General features: G+C 47.4%; 1 protein-coding gene across 1 annotated transcript in view; it reads left to right on the plus strand.

Annotated features, from left to right (window-relative positions):
* Positions 1 to 14,300, plus strand: part of LOC137361438 (NACHT, LRR and PYD domains-containing protein 3-like) — a 31,279-nt gene extending 16,979 nt beyond the window's left edge. The window contains exons 4-8 of the mRNA XM_068026299.1: positions 6,891 to 6,977; positions 7,587 to 7,757; positions 13,652 to 13,807; positions 13,977 to 14,056; positions 14,188 to 14,300. Of these exons, the coding sequence (XP_067882400.1) occupies positions 6,891 to 6,977; positions 7,587 to 7,757; positions 13,652 to 13,807; positions 13,977 to 14,056; positions 14,188 to 14,300 (607 nt within the window). The remainder of the gene's footprint in view (positions 1 to 6,890; positions 6,978 to 7,586; positions 7,758 to 13,651; positions 13,808 to 13,976; positions 14,057 to 14,187) is intronic.
* The last annotated feature ends 2,194 nt before the right edge of the window (positions 14,301 to 16,494 follow it).

The raw sequence follows: 16,494 nt of genomic DNA on the forward strand, positions 1-16,494 counted from the left end.
ACTCGCTGGTTTCCATCCTTAAACCAGTTTTTTTGTCTAAGCTGACACTGACCTTTCTATTCCAGGCACCTTGATTTTTTTTAAACCAGCCTTTTATGTGGAACTTTGTCAAAAGGTATTTTAAAATCCATATCGAGAACGTCCACCGAATTCCCCTCATCAACCTTCTCTCTTACATCATTGAAAAAATTCAGTTAGATTAGTCAAACATGATCTGCCTTTTACAAATCCGTACTGACTCTCCTTAATTAACTCAAACCTCTCCAAACACCTGTGAATTTTTTCCCTGATCATTGGTTCCAAAATCTTACCCAACACAGTTAAACCGACTGGTCTGTAGTTACTACACATGTTCTTACAAACTTTCTTGAACAAGGGTGTCACATCTGCCACTCTCCAATCCTCTAGCACATTCCCCGTATCTTGGTGAAGATTGGAAGTTTATGGAAAGCCCTTCCATATCTCCACCCTCACTTCCTGAAGCAACCTGGGTGCAAGACATCCGGACCAGGTGACATATACACTCTAAGCAGTGCCGGCCTTTCCAGTACATCCTGCCTATCAATTTTCACCCCATCCATTACCCCTACCATCTCCACTTCAACCGGTATTTTGTCACATTCCGCTTCCTTAGTAAACACCGATACGAATTACTCATTTCATGTTCTCGCCTTGCCCTGCACCTCCAAGCATATATCACCCTCTTTGACCCTAAGAGGCCTCACCCCACATCTTACTACCCCCTTAAGCCCTTAAGGTGATTGCCAGAAGGATTACAGGGCACATGAGGGGAAACGTTTTCACCCAGAGGGTGGTGGGTGTCTGGAATTCACTGTCAGGAATGGTGGTGGAGGCAGAAACTCTCAATTCTTTTAAATGGTACCTGGACATGTACCGAGGGTGCTGTAACCTGCGGGGCTGTGGACCAGGTGCTGGGAGATGGGATTAGTTTGGGTGGATAGCTTGTTTGGCCAGCACGGACACAATGGGCTGAATGGTCTCCTTCAGTGCTGTACTTTTTCTGTGTTTCTATGTTTCTTACCATTTACAAACCATTAGATGATTTTTGGGTTCCCTTTTATGTTAACTGCCATTCCATTCTCAGATGACCACACGCATCAGAGCCACAGCAATCTCCCGCACGGCAGCTCATTTAAATAGCCGGCGCGGCCTCCCCCGACAACGTGGAGAGGGTGAGCTGTCTGACATCGGCAATGGTGTCAGATGTCTGTGCACAGGCACTGCCGCCATCTTTCAAGGGCAGCCAGTTCTGCCGCCAATTTGAATTTTTAAAGAAGTATCCCCGCCCCCAAAATTAACCAAATAAAATTGTAACGCCCCTTTCCCACCCCCAATAAGAATTACATTAACTATTTGCCCTTTCCCTGCACACAACACTTACCTTTGAAAGTGACCTTTCACCCATGCCCCCAGACTGTACAATGTCTAAAGTTCATCCCTTCCCACAATCCCCTGTACTAATGATGATTATTTGACCCCGTCTCCCCATCACCGCTCCCCCCCCACACGAAAAATCTTAATTCCCCCCCCACCCCGCACCAGTGTCCTGCCTGCTTTTCCCAGACGGGGAAGTGAAGGTGTGGGAGTGCCGGCTGCTGCACTGGAGACCGTGGTGGGCCCGGAAGATTCGAGGTAAGTTTATTTCAATCGATTCATTAAAATATTTAAATGCAGGTCCCGTTGCCCAGCGACAGGGGTGCCGTCACAGAGCCTTGTCACCTCCAAGAGGATCAGGCCGGGCCCTCCCGGAGTCGGGCTCCATGGTGAGCCTCTGCCAGAAGCATCTTCCACCTCCCCCACCACGGAGCCTGAAATCAGGTGCTCGGTAAAATCCAGCCCATTGTGTTTGGCCTGGTTCGTGCTTGAAGAATTCACCTGACATGCTCCATCCACTGTTTTTAAATTTTGTCATATTCTCTATCTCCCTCATTATCCAAGGAGCCCTGGCTTTGATTCTCCGACCTTTCCAGCTTGTTGGAATGTACTTAGCCCATTCTCCGTGATGTCCTTTACCCCAGCACCAGGGAGGTAACACATCATACAGGACTGACCAATCTGAATTCACTGTTTGATTTGTGGGTGACTATCTTACATTGATGGCCTCTAGTTTTGCTTTCCCCCACAAGTGGAAACATTCTCTCTGTGTCTCCTCTATTGAAACCTTTCATACTTTTAAACACCTCTATTAGGTCACCCCTCAGCCTGCTCTCTTTTTAGAGAAAAGAGGCCAGCCTGTTCATTCCCTCCTGATCGGTATTCCCTACATTTCTGGTATCATCCTTGTAAATATTTTTCACCCTCTCCAGTGCCTCCATATCTTTTTTATAATATGGTGAACAGAATTATATGCAGTATTCCAGGTGTGGTCCAACCAGGGTTTGACACAAGTTTAGCATAACTTCTATACTTTTCAATTCTACCCCCTAGGAATAAACCTTAGTGCTTGGTTTACTGTTAACCTGTGTAACTACTTTTAGTGATTTGTGTATTTGTACTCCCAGATCCCTTACCTCCTCTGCCCCATTTAGATTCTTATTTTGTAAGTAATATGTAACCTCTTTACTTTTCTTTCCAAAATGTAATACCTCACATTTATCTATGTTGATATTAATTTGTCAATTACATGTCCATTCTGCAAGTTTGTGAATATCTTCATGTACTTTGTTGCTATCCTCCTCAGATTAACTATCCCCCCAACCCCAAGTTTGATGCCATCTGAAGATTTAGAAATTGGGTTTTTGATTCCAAAGTCTAAATCATTAATATAAATTGTAAAACAGTGATCCCAGCACTGATCCTTGTGGAACATCACTTTCCACCTTCTGCCATTCTGAGTAACTACTCTTTATCCCTATTCTCTGCTTTCTGTTTTGAAGCCAGCTAGCTGTCCATTCTGCTTGATCCCTGATCCTGCAATCTCTGACCTTATTCATTAGTCTGTTGTGTGATATCTTATCAAAGACTTTTTGAAAATCTGGATAAATTGCATCTACTGCATTAGCATTGTCTACTTTCTCTGTCACCTCTTCAAAGAATTCAACAAGGTTGGTTAAGCAAGACTTTCTCTTTAAATTCATGCTGACCTTTCATTATTATATCTTTGTTTTCGAGATATTCTTCTATTCCCACCTTTAGTAGAGATTCCATTATTTTTTACCACTGATGTTAAGCCAACTGGTCTATAGTTCCCTGTACATGTTCTATCTCCTTTCTTAAATATCGGTATAATGTTAGCTATCGGCCAGTCTTCTGACACTACACCTTTCTCTAAAGAATGATTAAAAATGTGCAGTAATGTCTCTGCTATCTCTTCCCTAGATTCTTTAAAAATGTGTGGATGTAATCCATTTGGACCAGGGGTTTTTATCCTCTGAGTTTGATTAATTTATTTAAAACTTCACCTTTTTATTTTCAATGCTGTTATCTGATTTCTAATCTGTCCACCTATCCTGTTTTCCTGGTAAATATTGAAGCAAGGTCATTATTTAATATTTCTGCCATTTCTCTATCGTTTCCTGTTGTGATATAATCCTGACCATCAATAATTGGCCCTATTTCTATCATGATTTTCCTTTTTTTATTTATGTACCTATAAAATATTTTACTATTTATTCCTTGAAAATGTAATTGTTCCTTTTTGTCCTTTTTTTTTCTTCTGATCTCTTTGTCATGCTCTCCCCTGCTGCTCATGTACTTAGTGTCTGTCTTTTTCCAAGACCTCAGTTTTCTTTATCTGATGTCTTTATTCATCCATGGTAACTCATTAGTGTTTCATTTGTTCTTGTCTTTTACACAGAATATATTTTTCCTGGACTATGTCGAACATGATTTTAAATGTTTCCCATTGCTGTTCTACATCACTGTTTGACAATATTGTTGTCAGTTTTATTTTCCTCGGCTCTATTCTCAGACCCTCAAAATCCACTTTTCTCCAATCTATTCCCTGGTCTTCGTCATACGTCCTTCTCAATTATTGTCTTAAAGTATATAATATTAATGTTCACTATTGTCTCGATGTTCCCCTACTTTTACTTCTTTTATCTACTCTGGCTCATTCCCCCATTACTCGATCCAGTAGGGAATCCTCCCTTGTTGAGCTTCTTCCATATTGGGTTAGAAAGGAGTCTTGTACACATTGTTGGAACTCCATTCCCTATTTCCTTTACATACCTCTTCTGGCCAATTAATCTCATGTTAGTTGAAATTCCCCATGATTATTATTCCATGTTTTTTTATTAATTTCCCTGATTTCTTTGTATACTTCTTCCTCACTTTCCTTCCACTATTAGGTGATCCGTAGACTATCCCTGTTAATGTGGTTGATCGTTTATTATCTTTTATCTTTATCCATGTGGATTCTAATTCTGTCTTGCTGATGTCCATGTCACTTTTTGCTACTGCCATTGTTTTCAGTATTAAGTACAGCTACTCCACCTCCCCAATTTCCTCTCTCTCTTTTCTAAGTAGTTTATATCCTGCAATGTTTAATGCTCAGTCCAGATTTTTCCATAGCTATGTCTCAGTAATCCCTAATATGGATCCTCACAATGTAGTATTGCCTCCAGTTCCCCTGTTTTATTACAGACACTGTGTGTATTGCTGTATGAAAAGTTTAAATCATTTGTAATAGCAGTTCCTCTTACTTTTTTTTAACCATCTTTTTACACTCATGCTCCATAATTCTATTTACCTCCTTTCCATCGAAGTCCTCACTTTTTTTTTTCTTGCCAATGCTCCACTTTCCTGATTTGTTTATATTCAGGCTGATTTCAATTTCTGTTCATCCCTCCCCATCTCCCCCACACCCCCACCCTGTCCCATCTTATTAGTTTAAAGCCTTTACCACCTCCCTATTTACCCATCCCGGTTCAGGTGGAGTCTGTAAACTCAGTATAACTCCTTCCTGTGCCAGTACCGGTGCCAGTGTTTCCTTTAAAGGAACCCCTCTTTCCCACACCAGCTCTTTAGCCACACTTTAATTCTCCTGATCTGACTGTTTCTTTGCCAATTTGCATGTGGCTTGGGAAATAATCCAGTGATTATTGCCCTTGAGGTTCTGCTATTTAATTTAGCTCCTAACACCTGATATTCCCTCAGCAGGATCTCCTCCCGGTTCCGACATATGTTGTTTGTTCCAACATCGACCACGACAACTGGATTATTCCCTCCCCTTCCAAATTGCTCTCCTGCCACCATAAGATATCCCTTACCCTGGCACCTTGTAGACAACGCGTCCGACAGGATTCTCATTCATGTCTGCAGAGGACGCTATCCATCCCTCTAATTATAGAAACCCTTATCACTACCAAGAGAGTGTGGGAAAATGGCGCACTGACACAGAACACAAAAGTCCGAGTATATCAAGCCTGTGTCCTCAGTACCTTGCTCTACGGCAGCGAGGCCTGGACAACGTATGTCAGCCAAGAGCAATGTCTCAATTCATTCCATCTTCGCTGCCTCCGGAGAATCCTTGGCATCAGGTGGCAGGACCGTATCTCCAACACAGAAGTCCTCGAGGTGGCCAACATCCCCAGCTTATACACCCTACTGAGCCAGCGGCGCCTGAGATGGCTTGGCCATATGAGCGGCATGGAAGATGGGAGGATCCCCAAGGACACATTGTACATTCAGCTCGTCACTGGTATCAGACCCACTGGCCGTCCATGTCTCCGCTTTAAAGATATCTGCAAATGCGACATGAAGTCCTGTGACATTGATCACAAGTCGGGGAGTCAGTTGCCAGCGATCGCCAGAGCTGGCGGACAGCCATAAAGGCGGGGCTAAAGTGTGGTGAGTCGAAGAGACTTCGCAGTTGGCAGGAAAAAAGACAGACGTGCAAGGGGAGAGCCAACTGTGTAATAGCCCCGACAACCATTTTATCTGCGGCACCAGTGGAAGAGTCTGACACTCTAGAATTTTCCTTTATAGCCACTCCAGGAGCTGCTTCACAAATCACTGACCACCTCCAGGCGCTTACCCATTGTCTCTCGAGATAAGGAGGCCAAAGAAGATATCACTACAACATTCTCTTCTGTTCTTTTCCCCCTTGGACAGTCTTCTGAGCCACAGTGTCTTGGTCTACATTGTGACTGTCCTCCCCACAGTCTTTCTCCTTGTCCTCACAGGTAACAAGTACATTGTACCTTTTGGACAGGACCTGTGTTTGAGGAACCTCCTTCTCAATCTCTCCTCAGTCCTCACCATGCTGCTCCCTAATGGTTACACCCTCTTCTTGAACCTGTGATTTTCTCTGAGCTGTGACTGTGTTCTGGATAAAACTGAAGAAATTCCTCCCCCTCCCTTATGTTTGGGAGTGTCTCCAACTCACATTCCAGCCCATTGACTCTGAGCTGGAATGACTGAAGATGGAGACATTTCCTGCTGGTGTGGGAATGTGGGACAGTCTCGCTATCCTCAAACTCCCACATCCTACAGTCCCAACACGTAGTTCTCTAGTCTTTTATAATTAATTTGCTTATTGATAACTTGAATTAGGTCTTTTAAAACAATTCATAATAAATGTATTAATTAATTGATTTATCTGATTAATTTAATAAAATAATAGATTTATTTCCCCAAGCAATACTTTATTCAAATGCTGTCACTTGGAGAGACAAAACACACTGTAATACTCACCAACCAATCACCTACCTTCTGTCCTGTTACTTCCCTCTTTGATGTTTATTGACAGCTCCTGAATATATGAGGAGTTCTACAGTGTGAGATTCATTGTCAGTGATGGGAAAATCTGGTTGTTAATTTCCTCAAGTCTTTTTCAGTGTTTCCTGTAACATTCAACAGAAAGTGAATTGTATCCGGTCCAGGGTTTGATTCAGTTTGTTTCTCACTCTCTGTCTGTTTGTGTTTAGACTGGATTCCAATAATCTGGGAGATTCAGGAATGAAACTACTGTCTGTGGCTTTGAGGAACCCGGACTGTAAAATACAGAAACTGGAGTAAGTACCAGACTGTGTGAGATTGTGTTTATAATAACTGGGTATCTGACACTGTACAAAACTATTAATATCAGTAATGGTGTTATCAATAAACACTGTGCATTATTATTAGTATCAGCAATAGTGTTGTTGCTAAGCACTACATATTACTCTACTGTGGGGCGGCGCAGTGGTTAGCACCGCAGCCTCACAGCTCCAGCGACCCGGGTTCAATTCTGGGTACTGCTTGTGTGGAGTTTGCAAGTTCTCCCTGTGTCTGCGTGGGTTTCCTCCGGGTGCTCCGGTTTCCTCCCACGTGCCAAAGACTTGCAGGTTGATAGGTAAATTGGCCATTATAAATTGCCCCTGGGAGAGGTAGGTGGTAGGGAAATATAGGGACAGGTGGGGATGTGGTAGAAATATAGAATTAGTGTAGGATTAGTATAAATGGGTGGTTGATGGTCGGCACTGACTCGGTGGGCCGAAGGGCCTATTTCAGTGCTGTATCACTAAAACTAAAACTAAAATAACACCATCAGTAATAATGTTATTAATTAACCCCCCCGCACTCTCTGCACTTCCTCCCCCCCTCTCATCTGATTCATGTTATTTCTCCATCTTTGATGCCAGGCTGGAAAGAAACAATCTCACAGATTCTTGTTTCAAAGATCTCTCATCCGCTCTCAGTACAAACCGGTCATTGACGGATCTGGACCTGAGTGAAAATAAACTGGGAGATTCAGGAGTGAAACTACCGTTTGAGGCTCTGAGGAACCCGGACTGTAAAATACAGAAATTGTGGTAAGTTCTAATCGTATATTAATTGTATATTAATAGTGTGCAGATAGTGGGCAGTAACTGGGGTTTCACTTGAGCACATATAAAGAGGCACTTATTGATACTGTGGTGTGGTTGAGTGAGGAGATGTATGTTTGTAATGCTAAACTCAAAATTAATGTAAGACTGAGTAAAGATTAGCTCCAGTAATATTCTTCACCAACTGGCTTTCCAGAGTAGAATATGGTAACAGAGAATGGTCGCCTCATAGTGAAGGTCAAAGGTTATGAAAAAAGGCTGCGTTTGCTGACAAACTAACCACTAGGTGGCGCTGCACTGGCACATGTGTAAATACAGCCTGCTGCACTGAAATATCACTGTCTGCGGTGTTCGGGTAACTGCCAGGACTAAAGATGGCGCTGCTCAAATAATCACAGAAAGGCAACCTAAACCCATGGCAGCACACAATCGCTAGACAGGGAGTGGGGTGGTGGGGCGAAGAGAGGAGTGGGTGGGGGGGGAAGCAGAGAGAGGGAGGGGTGGGGAAGCGGGTGGCCGGAGTGAGGATGGGGGGGGTGTGGTGGGAGAGGGGAACGAGGAGCAGTGGGGAGGGGGGAATGAAGGGGGGGGTGGGGAGCGGCGAGCAAGGGGGGTGGGGAGTGGGGAGATTCGGGGTGGGGAAAGGGGGAGAGTGGGGGTCGGGAACAAAGGCAGGGTGGGGAGCGGGGAACAAAGAGGGTGGGGAGCGGAGAACAAAGAGGGATGGGGAGTGGGGAGTGAGTGTGGGGTGGGGAGCCGGGAACGAGGGGTGGGGGCGCGTAGGGAGCCAGGAGGGGGGGTGGCGCATGGGGAGCAGGGAGTGAAGGAGGGAGAGTGGGGGGGGGAAGCAGGGAGTGAGTGGGAGGATGGGGGTAGCGCGGGGTGTGAGCTGCCTGCAGTTAGTGGCCGGGGGGTGGGGAGGAGGAGAGCGCAGTCGGACCCGCCGCCACCAAGTTCTTCGGGCTGCTCGCCCCCACCTTCTTCGCACTCTCCCTGCTTCTCCCTCCCTTTCTCCCCACTACCCCCGCTCTCTCCCTGCTTCTCCCCTCGCTCTTTGCCCGCCTTCACCTTGCTCTGTCCACACTCTCCACACTCCACACCCCCCCACACTCTCTGCATTCCCCCCCCCACTCACTCTCCCCACTCCCCCCCCGCACTCTCTGCACGTCCCCCCCCCAACACTCTCCGCAATTCCCCCCCCCACACTCTCCGCAATTCACCCCCCCACACTCTCCGCAATTCACCCCCCCACACTCTCCGCAATTCCCCCCCCCCACACTCTCCGCAATTCCCCCCCCCACACTCTCTGCAATTCACCCCCCCACACTCTCCGCAATTCACCCCCCCACACTCTCCGCATTTCACCCCCCCACACTCTCCGCAATTCACCCCCCCCACACTCTCCGCAATTCCCCCCCCACACTCTCCGCAATTCACCCCCCCACACTCTCCGCAATTCCCCCCCACACTCTCCGCAATTCCCCCCCCACACTCTCCGCAATTCACCCCCCCACACTCTCCGCAATTCCCCCCCCCACACTCTCCGCAATTCACCCCCACACACTCTCCGCAATTCACCCCCCCACACTTTCCGCACTTCCCTCCCCCACACTCTCCGCACTGCCCACTCCCTGCAAATACTCCCTGTAAATACTCAGCCTGGAGCCCAGTTACCAGTGGCGTGCCGCAGGGATCAGTTCTGGGTCCTCTCCTGTTTGTGATTTTTATTAACGACTTGGATGAGGAAGTCGAAGGGTGGGTCAGTAAATTTGCAGATGATACAAAGGTTGGTGGAGTTGTGGATACCGAGGAGGGCTATTGTCGTCTGCAAAGGGACTTGGATAGGTTGCAGTGCTGGGCTGAAAAGTGGCAGATGGAGTTTAACCCTGAAAAGTGTGAGGTCGTCCATTTTGGAAGGACAAACATGAATGCAAAATACTGGGTTAACGGTAGGGTTCTTGGGCATGTGGAGGAGCAGAGAGACCTTGGGGTCTATGTGCATAGATCATTGAAAGTTGCAACTCAAGTGGATAGGGCTGTGAAGAAGGCATATGGGGTGTTAGCGTTCATTAGCAGAGGGATTGAATTTAAGAGCCGTGAGGTGATGATGCAGCTGTACAGGACCTTGGTAAGGCCTCATTTGGAGTACTGTGTGCAGTTCTGGTCGCCTCATTTTAGGAAGGATGTGGAAGCCTTGGAGAGGGTGCAGAGGAGATTTACCAGGATGTTGCCTGGAATGGAGAATAAGTCTTACGAGGAAAGGCTGAACATTCTAGGCCTCTTCTCATTAGAAAGGAGAAGGATGAGGGGTGACATGATAGAGGTTTATAAGATGATCAGGGGAATAGATAGGGTAGACAGTCAGAAACTTTTTCCCCGGGTGGAGCAAAGCGTTACAAGGGGTCATAAATTTAAGGTGAAGGGTGGGAGATATAAGGGGGATGTCAGGGGAAGGTTCTTTACCCAGAGAGTGGTCGAGGCATGGAATGCCTTGCCCGGGGAAGTTGTTGAGTCAGAAACTTTAGGGACTTTCAAAAGGCTTTTGGATAGGTATATGGATAAAGGAGAATGATGGGGTATAGATTAAATTGTCCTTGACAGAGGACAAAGGATCGGCACAACATTGTGGGCCGAAGGGCCTGTTCTGTGCTGTATGTTCTATGTTCTATGTTCTATGTTCTATGTTCACACCCCCCCCGCAATCTCCGCACTTCACCCCACTGCGCTCTCCGCACTTGCCACCCCCGCACTTCTCCCCCTCCGCACTTCTCCCCCTCCGCACTTCTCCCCCCTGCACTTCTCCCCCCCGCACTTGCTCCCCCACTCTTCTCCCCCCCCGCACTTCTACACTTCCCCCCCGCACTTCACACCGCACACTTCTCTCCGCGCACTTCTCCTCCCCCGCACTTCCGCCGCCCGCACTCTGCCCGCTTCTCCCCTCTTCCTCCCTTTTCCCCACTTCCCCCTGCTCTCTCCATCGCCCTCTCCCCACTTCCCCTACCCCTTCTCCGCCACTCTCTCCATCGCTCTCTTCCCGCTTCACCCCTCGCTCTCTTCCCGCTTCCCCCCTTCGCTCTCTTCCCGCTTCCCCCCTTCGCTCTCTTCCCGCTTCCCCCCTTCGCTCTCTTCCCGCTTCCCCCCTTCGCTCTCTTCCCGCTTCCCCCCTTCGCTCTCTTCCCGCTTCCCCCCTTCGCTCTCTTCCCGCTACCCCCTTCGCTCTCTTCCTGCTAACCCCCCCGCTCTCTTCCCGCTTCCCTCCCTTGCTCTCCCCCGCTTCCCCCCCTCGCTCTCTTCCCGCTTCCCCCCCTCGTTCTAACCCGCTACCCCCCCCTCGCTCTCTTCCCACTTCCCTCCCTTGCTCACCCACGCTTCCCCCCCCTCGCTCTCTTCCCGCTTCCCCCCTTCGCTCTCTTCCCGCTACCCCCTTCGCTCTCTTCCTGCTAACCCCACCGCTCTCTTCCCGCTTCCCTCCCTTGCTCTCCCCTGCTTCCCCCCCTCGCTCTCTTCCCGCTTCCCCCCTCGTTCTAACCCGCTACCCCCCTTGCTCTCTTCCCACTTCCCTCCCTTGCTCACCCACGCTTCCCCCCCCTCGCTCTCTTCCCGCTTGCCCCCTCGCTGTATCCCACAAAACAAATAAGTATAAAAAATAACCAGTGGAAGCATGAAGTGGAGATGTGGACATGGGTTGTGTCCCGATGAGAAATCTGGAGAAATGTGTGTTTAAGTTCCCATCCCTCGGTGACCCAAAGAACATGAAACTAGTCATTTTTAGCGATGGTTCACATGCTAATCTTCCTGATGGGTATTCTAGTGCAGCTGGTTTCATAATATTACTGATGGGTGAAAATGGGAGATACCGTCCTTCAGCTTGGGAAGCTCAGAAAATAAAAAGGGTTGTTAAAAGTACTTCAGCTGATTGACACACTGGCCCTTGTGGAGACAGTGGATATGGGATTCTATTTGTCAAATATTGTAAGTGAGATTCTATACAAGGGGTTTACTGAAGATCACATACTCATTGAATGTTATGTAGATAATTGTTCATTGTTGGCTGATGCACATTCTACTAAAAGTGTCAGAAAAGGTTCCAGATCGACCTTGCTGGCTTGAAAGAAATGCCGGTTTAGTCTGAAAGAACGAGTTTGTGATGCAGAGGTTATGATAGATACACAACTCCAGCAGTCTCTGTCCATTCTCATTCATCCTTCCAATGCCATAGCACCCGAGGCAGGAGGGCCATGAGTCATGGTCGGCCCCAACCCTGGCGTTAAAGTCCCCCAGCAGGAACAAATGGTCGGTATTAGAAATGCTACTAATGATATTATGGAGTTCCTCGTAGAACTGGTCTTTAACTTCAGGTGGGGAGCAGAGTGTTAGAGCTTAGATGCTGAGTAGGTGTACTGGACCAGAGGCGGTGAGCAGTCGGATGGACAGTATGCGTTCCGAGCCATTTGAAGGTGGCTCGATCATGCTGAGCAAAGAGTTTCTGATGGCGAAGCCCACTCCATGCTGTCTTGGTTCTTCAGGATCCCTACCCTGCCAGTAGAAGGTGTAGTCTTGCTCTCTTAGAGATCCGCTCACAGGCAGGCGTGTCTCCTGAAGTGCTGCAATGTCTACATTGAGTCTACTGAGCTCGTTTGTTAATGATGGCGGTCTTCCGAGAATCGTTGATTTGTGTAAGGTTTTCCGACAGGCCAGGACATATAGTTCTGACGTTCCAGTTTGCAAAACGAAGGGCTGGTACCTTCTTTCCTTTTTTGGTCGTGCTGTTTGGTGCGGTATAACAGTCCACTTGTCGGGCAATGACCCTGAGCTCCAAGCACCTATTGAAGCAAGTGGACTGTGGCAGGACAGAACCTTAGTGACCGGGGGCTGTGTGGTTTGAGGCGGGCAGAAGGGGGCGCGAGGGGTGCAAGGGGAGGGGAAGGGGGTGCGAGGGGGAGTAGGTGTGAGGGGGGGTGGGGGAAGGGGGAAGGGGGTGGGGGATGGGGTGCGAGGGGGTAAGGGGGCGGGGGCAGGGGGGTGAGGGGGTGGGGGAAGGGGTGCGAGGGGGGAGTGGGGTGGGGTAAGAGGAGGGAGGGGTGGGGGAAGGGGTTGCGAGGGGGAGGGGAGTGGGAAGGGGGTGCGAGGGGGGAGGGGAGTGGGAAGGGGGTGCGAGGGGGAAGTGGGGGGAAGGGGGTCTGGGGGAAGGGGATGCGAGGGGAGTGTGGGGAGAAGGGGGAGTGGGGAAGGGGATGCGAGGGGGGAGGGGGAGTGGGTGTGTGGGGGGAAGGGGGAGGTGAGCAGGAAGGGGGTGCGAAGGGGAAAGGGGTGCGAGGGGGTGCGGGGGGGAGGTGTCTGGCGGGGGTCGCAACCCTGGCGAGCGGGCCAGCCCACAGCCTGCACGGCCTCCTCGATGTCACCGTCCTCCAGGCTGACTCTGTCCTCCTGGTCACCATCCAGCTCACGGTGGAACTTCTTTCCCGGCTCCCAGCTGTGACGGTGGAAGGGCGACCGAGGCCGGATTGAGGTCCTGAGCCTCGACGACCACCTCATGGGCACTCGGGCCACCTGCTCCTCCCCATCGAGCTCCCAGTAGATGAATGAAGGGTTCACTGAAATAGCTGAGCATTAAAGCTGCTCTTGTACATTCTTGTGTATTCCAGCCTGAATTTCTCTCTCACCTGCTCTCCCTGGCTGCAGCTCTTAGTCCAGTCTTTCCTGTTTAGTTTGTTCAAATCCCATCTACTTTGTGGAAATGGTGAAGAACCTTTCAATATCTTTACTAATTCATATTATTAATTATTATATAATTATTATTTATTAATATCAGTAACAGTGTTATTAATGAACACTGGAGATTTACACTGATTCCTGTTATTTCTCTCTCTGATCCCCAGTCTATTGGATGTCGGTCTCACAGATTCTTGTGCCTCTGTTCTCAGTTCAAACCAGTCACTGAAGTATCTGAACCTGAGATCAAACTCCTTCACAGATCGATCTGTCCCCGCTCTCCGTCGCCTCATTCTGAACTGCAGGAGTCTGGAGTGGCTCGTGTGAGTGTTTGTGTTCATGTTTAATGTAATAAATAAAATATAAATGTGATTCAGTCACTCTTATCAGTAATATCTCTAATTATTATTAAAATATTAATCCCAGTCTCCCTGTTATTTACACTATTGTTCAATCTGTTTATTTCCCTGTTTAATCTTTAATCTGTTTCAGGTTGTGGGAGAATCGGTTCAGTTCAAATGGAAAGAATCAGCTGAAGTCGCTGCAGGATACAAGACCCGGACTGACAGTGGGTGTGTGAACATTTCAATTTGTAAACATCACTGGTCTCTCTCTCTGAACATTTTTGGCCAATTTTCTGTCCTTCCCCTTAAATTGGCCGCGCTCCAGGTTTAAATCCTATTGGCTGTTTCACTGTTTCTAGTTCGAGCTGAGCGAGTGTCATCTCCCATTGTGACATCAGAGGCCCAGCAACAGGGTCACGTGACTCAGCCGCCCGGCCCCACAGCGCTGTTTCTGCAGGATATCCGGGACTGAATGTTCCCCAATGGGGCACTGGGGAAATGTACAGACAGGAAGGGTCCAGGGTGGGGCTCAGTCTGGGCTGCAGTGGGACACTGGTAATTACACTCAATATCCCTGGGTTTGGCAATTACATTATCCAGGGTTCACACTCAGTATCAGTACCCAGTGACCCTACTGGGAAGTGAACCTGTGTGTGTTCAGGATGGAGACAGGCTCTGTTCAGCTTGGATTGATCCCACCGTCCAATAGATACCAATACCCAGTGTCTGGGGTCACCCAGAGGGAGTATCCTGTTGGGGAGGTTCCTGAACCTGGTGCACCCAGGATGGGTCAGCACTGCGAGAGGAGAAATGGGGAAAGTGCCAGTCGGGAATCCCACTGTTCTGTCTGGGTGATCGTGAGCATTTGTAGTGTTTAAGGATCCTGAACTTAACGTGTTTCTGGTACCAACATGGGAGCAGGTACTGGTGTTACCATGGAAATTAAACATTGTGTACTTACTGTGGACTGAATTTTCAAACGGAATCACCTGAGACTGTAAACCATGAGATTGTGAAAAGGTGCAATGACCCTGTGAAACATCCTGAGGAAACTGAGGGGTCGATGAACGGACTTGTTACCTGTACTCACCTGGATTTGTATAATGACTTCCACTTGGAAATGTTTTATTAAACTTCACCTCTGTATCACTGCCTCCTGGATGATGTAACAGTACTGATGAGAATTGTTATTGTGTGATGTTGAATTAAATGATGTATTATCTTAACAAGTACATCTCAGGACTTCTTACCAACTTCAAATTTGAGAACAGTTTCAGAGAGTTTTGACCATGGAATCCCTTCTTATATTTTCTGGTCATAGAAAAGCCTCTGGAGACTGAGTTCATTCAATCGTGACCTCACTATTGTTTGAATTGTCCAATTAGGAAACGATCTGTCCACCCAAACCAGGTCAGAATCTCAAAATCTCTGACTTCCCACACTCGGACTCCTATCAGCTCGAATGTGAACGCCTGGTAAAAGCAAGTAGAAATGATGTGGCCTTAACATCCAGTTAATTTGCCTCGGCACTACCTATATCTGAGCCTCTGAGATTCTGCTAAGGTGTTTATCTTTTACTTCTCACACAGCAGGTCACCTGTTTTCACACTCTACTGCATCTCTGTTGAAGTTTACTATTGACCAGGGTTATAAAGTTACAATCAGATCTAGGCTGATCAGGGTGATGTCAGGAAGCACTTCCCCCAATAAGAAAAGTGGAAATCTGGATCCTCACCGAAACGACTGTGGATGCTGAGGGTGTATTTGAAAAGTGAAAACATATTGATGGACCTGACTGATGAGTTAGACAATGTGTAAAGGCTGGTCAATGGGTTTAACACACAGAGTGATTGAATGACCTCCTAGTGGTCATGTTTGAGTTGTTATAATCACAGAGATGAGATTAATATACTGTTCATTTATGCCCCAGGAGGATTTATACAACGGAAGGTTTCAGGCCTTTTAGAATTGTTGATTTCAGACACATTTATTCTCTCTTAGCGAGAGGGAGAATATGTGTGAGTAAAAAGGCAGAAAGGGTTAGGAAACAAATGTAAGTAAATTGAATTAAGAGACGGCAGGTTGATTGGCCTCTTATTATTGTTAAAGCTGGTCTATTCGTACAGAGACCTTTAGTCAGCCCTGAAAACGGTTTACTGGATAAACTAAGGCAAAGTGTGAAATCCCAGATATTACCTAAACCGGGGAATGTTACCTGTATTTTCTGCTTTTATTACTTGTGAAACTGGCTGCTTTATTTAAATTACTCTGAAAACATTCAGCCAAGGGTGAGTAATCTTTCTGATCTCTTGGGCACCGCACCTTACACTTACTGAGTTCAGTATTTACATTTCAGGGTTTTGTGTTACTTCAAATAATTCAACTAAAATATGATATGGAGTGAACCACTGAATTTCACACATGTAAAAAGGTTAGTCTAGCAGTTATGGTGATACATTACAAGGTTATAACAGTAAGCATTGTAAGTTAATACAATACACCTTGTGTCCGTAAGTCGCTGCTTAAAATATCAGACTGTGGTTCTCCGTCCACTCCATTCATTACCACTGAGTCTTACAGTGATTTAGTCATTTCCAACACAGAAGGAGGACATTCAGCCCATCGAGTCCATGCCAGCTCTCCACAGAGCTATGCTGTCAGTCCCA

This window comes from Heterodontus francisci, unplaced genomic scaffold (assembly GCF_036365525.1).
Source record: "Heterodontus francisci isolate sHetFra1 unplaced genomic scaffold, sHetFra1.hap1 HAP1_SCAFFOLD_106, whole genome shotgun sequence".
Taxonomy (NCBI): Eukaryota; Metazoa; Chordata; class Chondrichthyes; order Heterodontiformes; family Heterodontidae; genus Heterodontus; species Heterodontus francisci.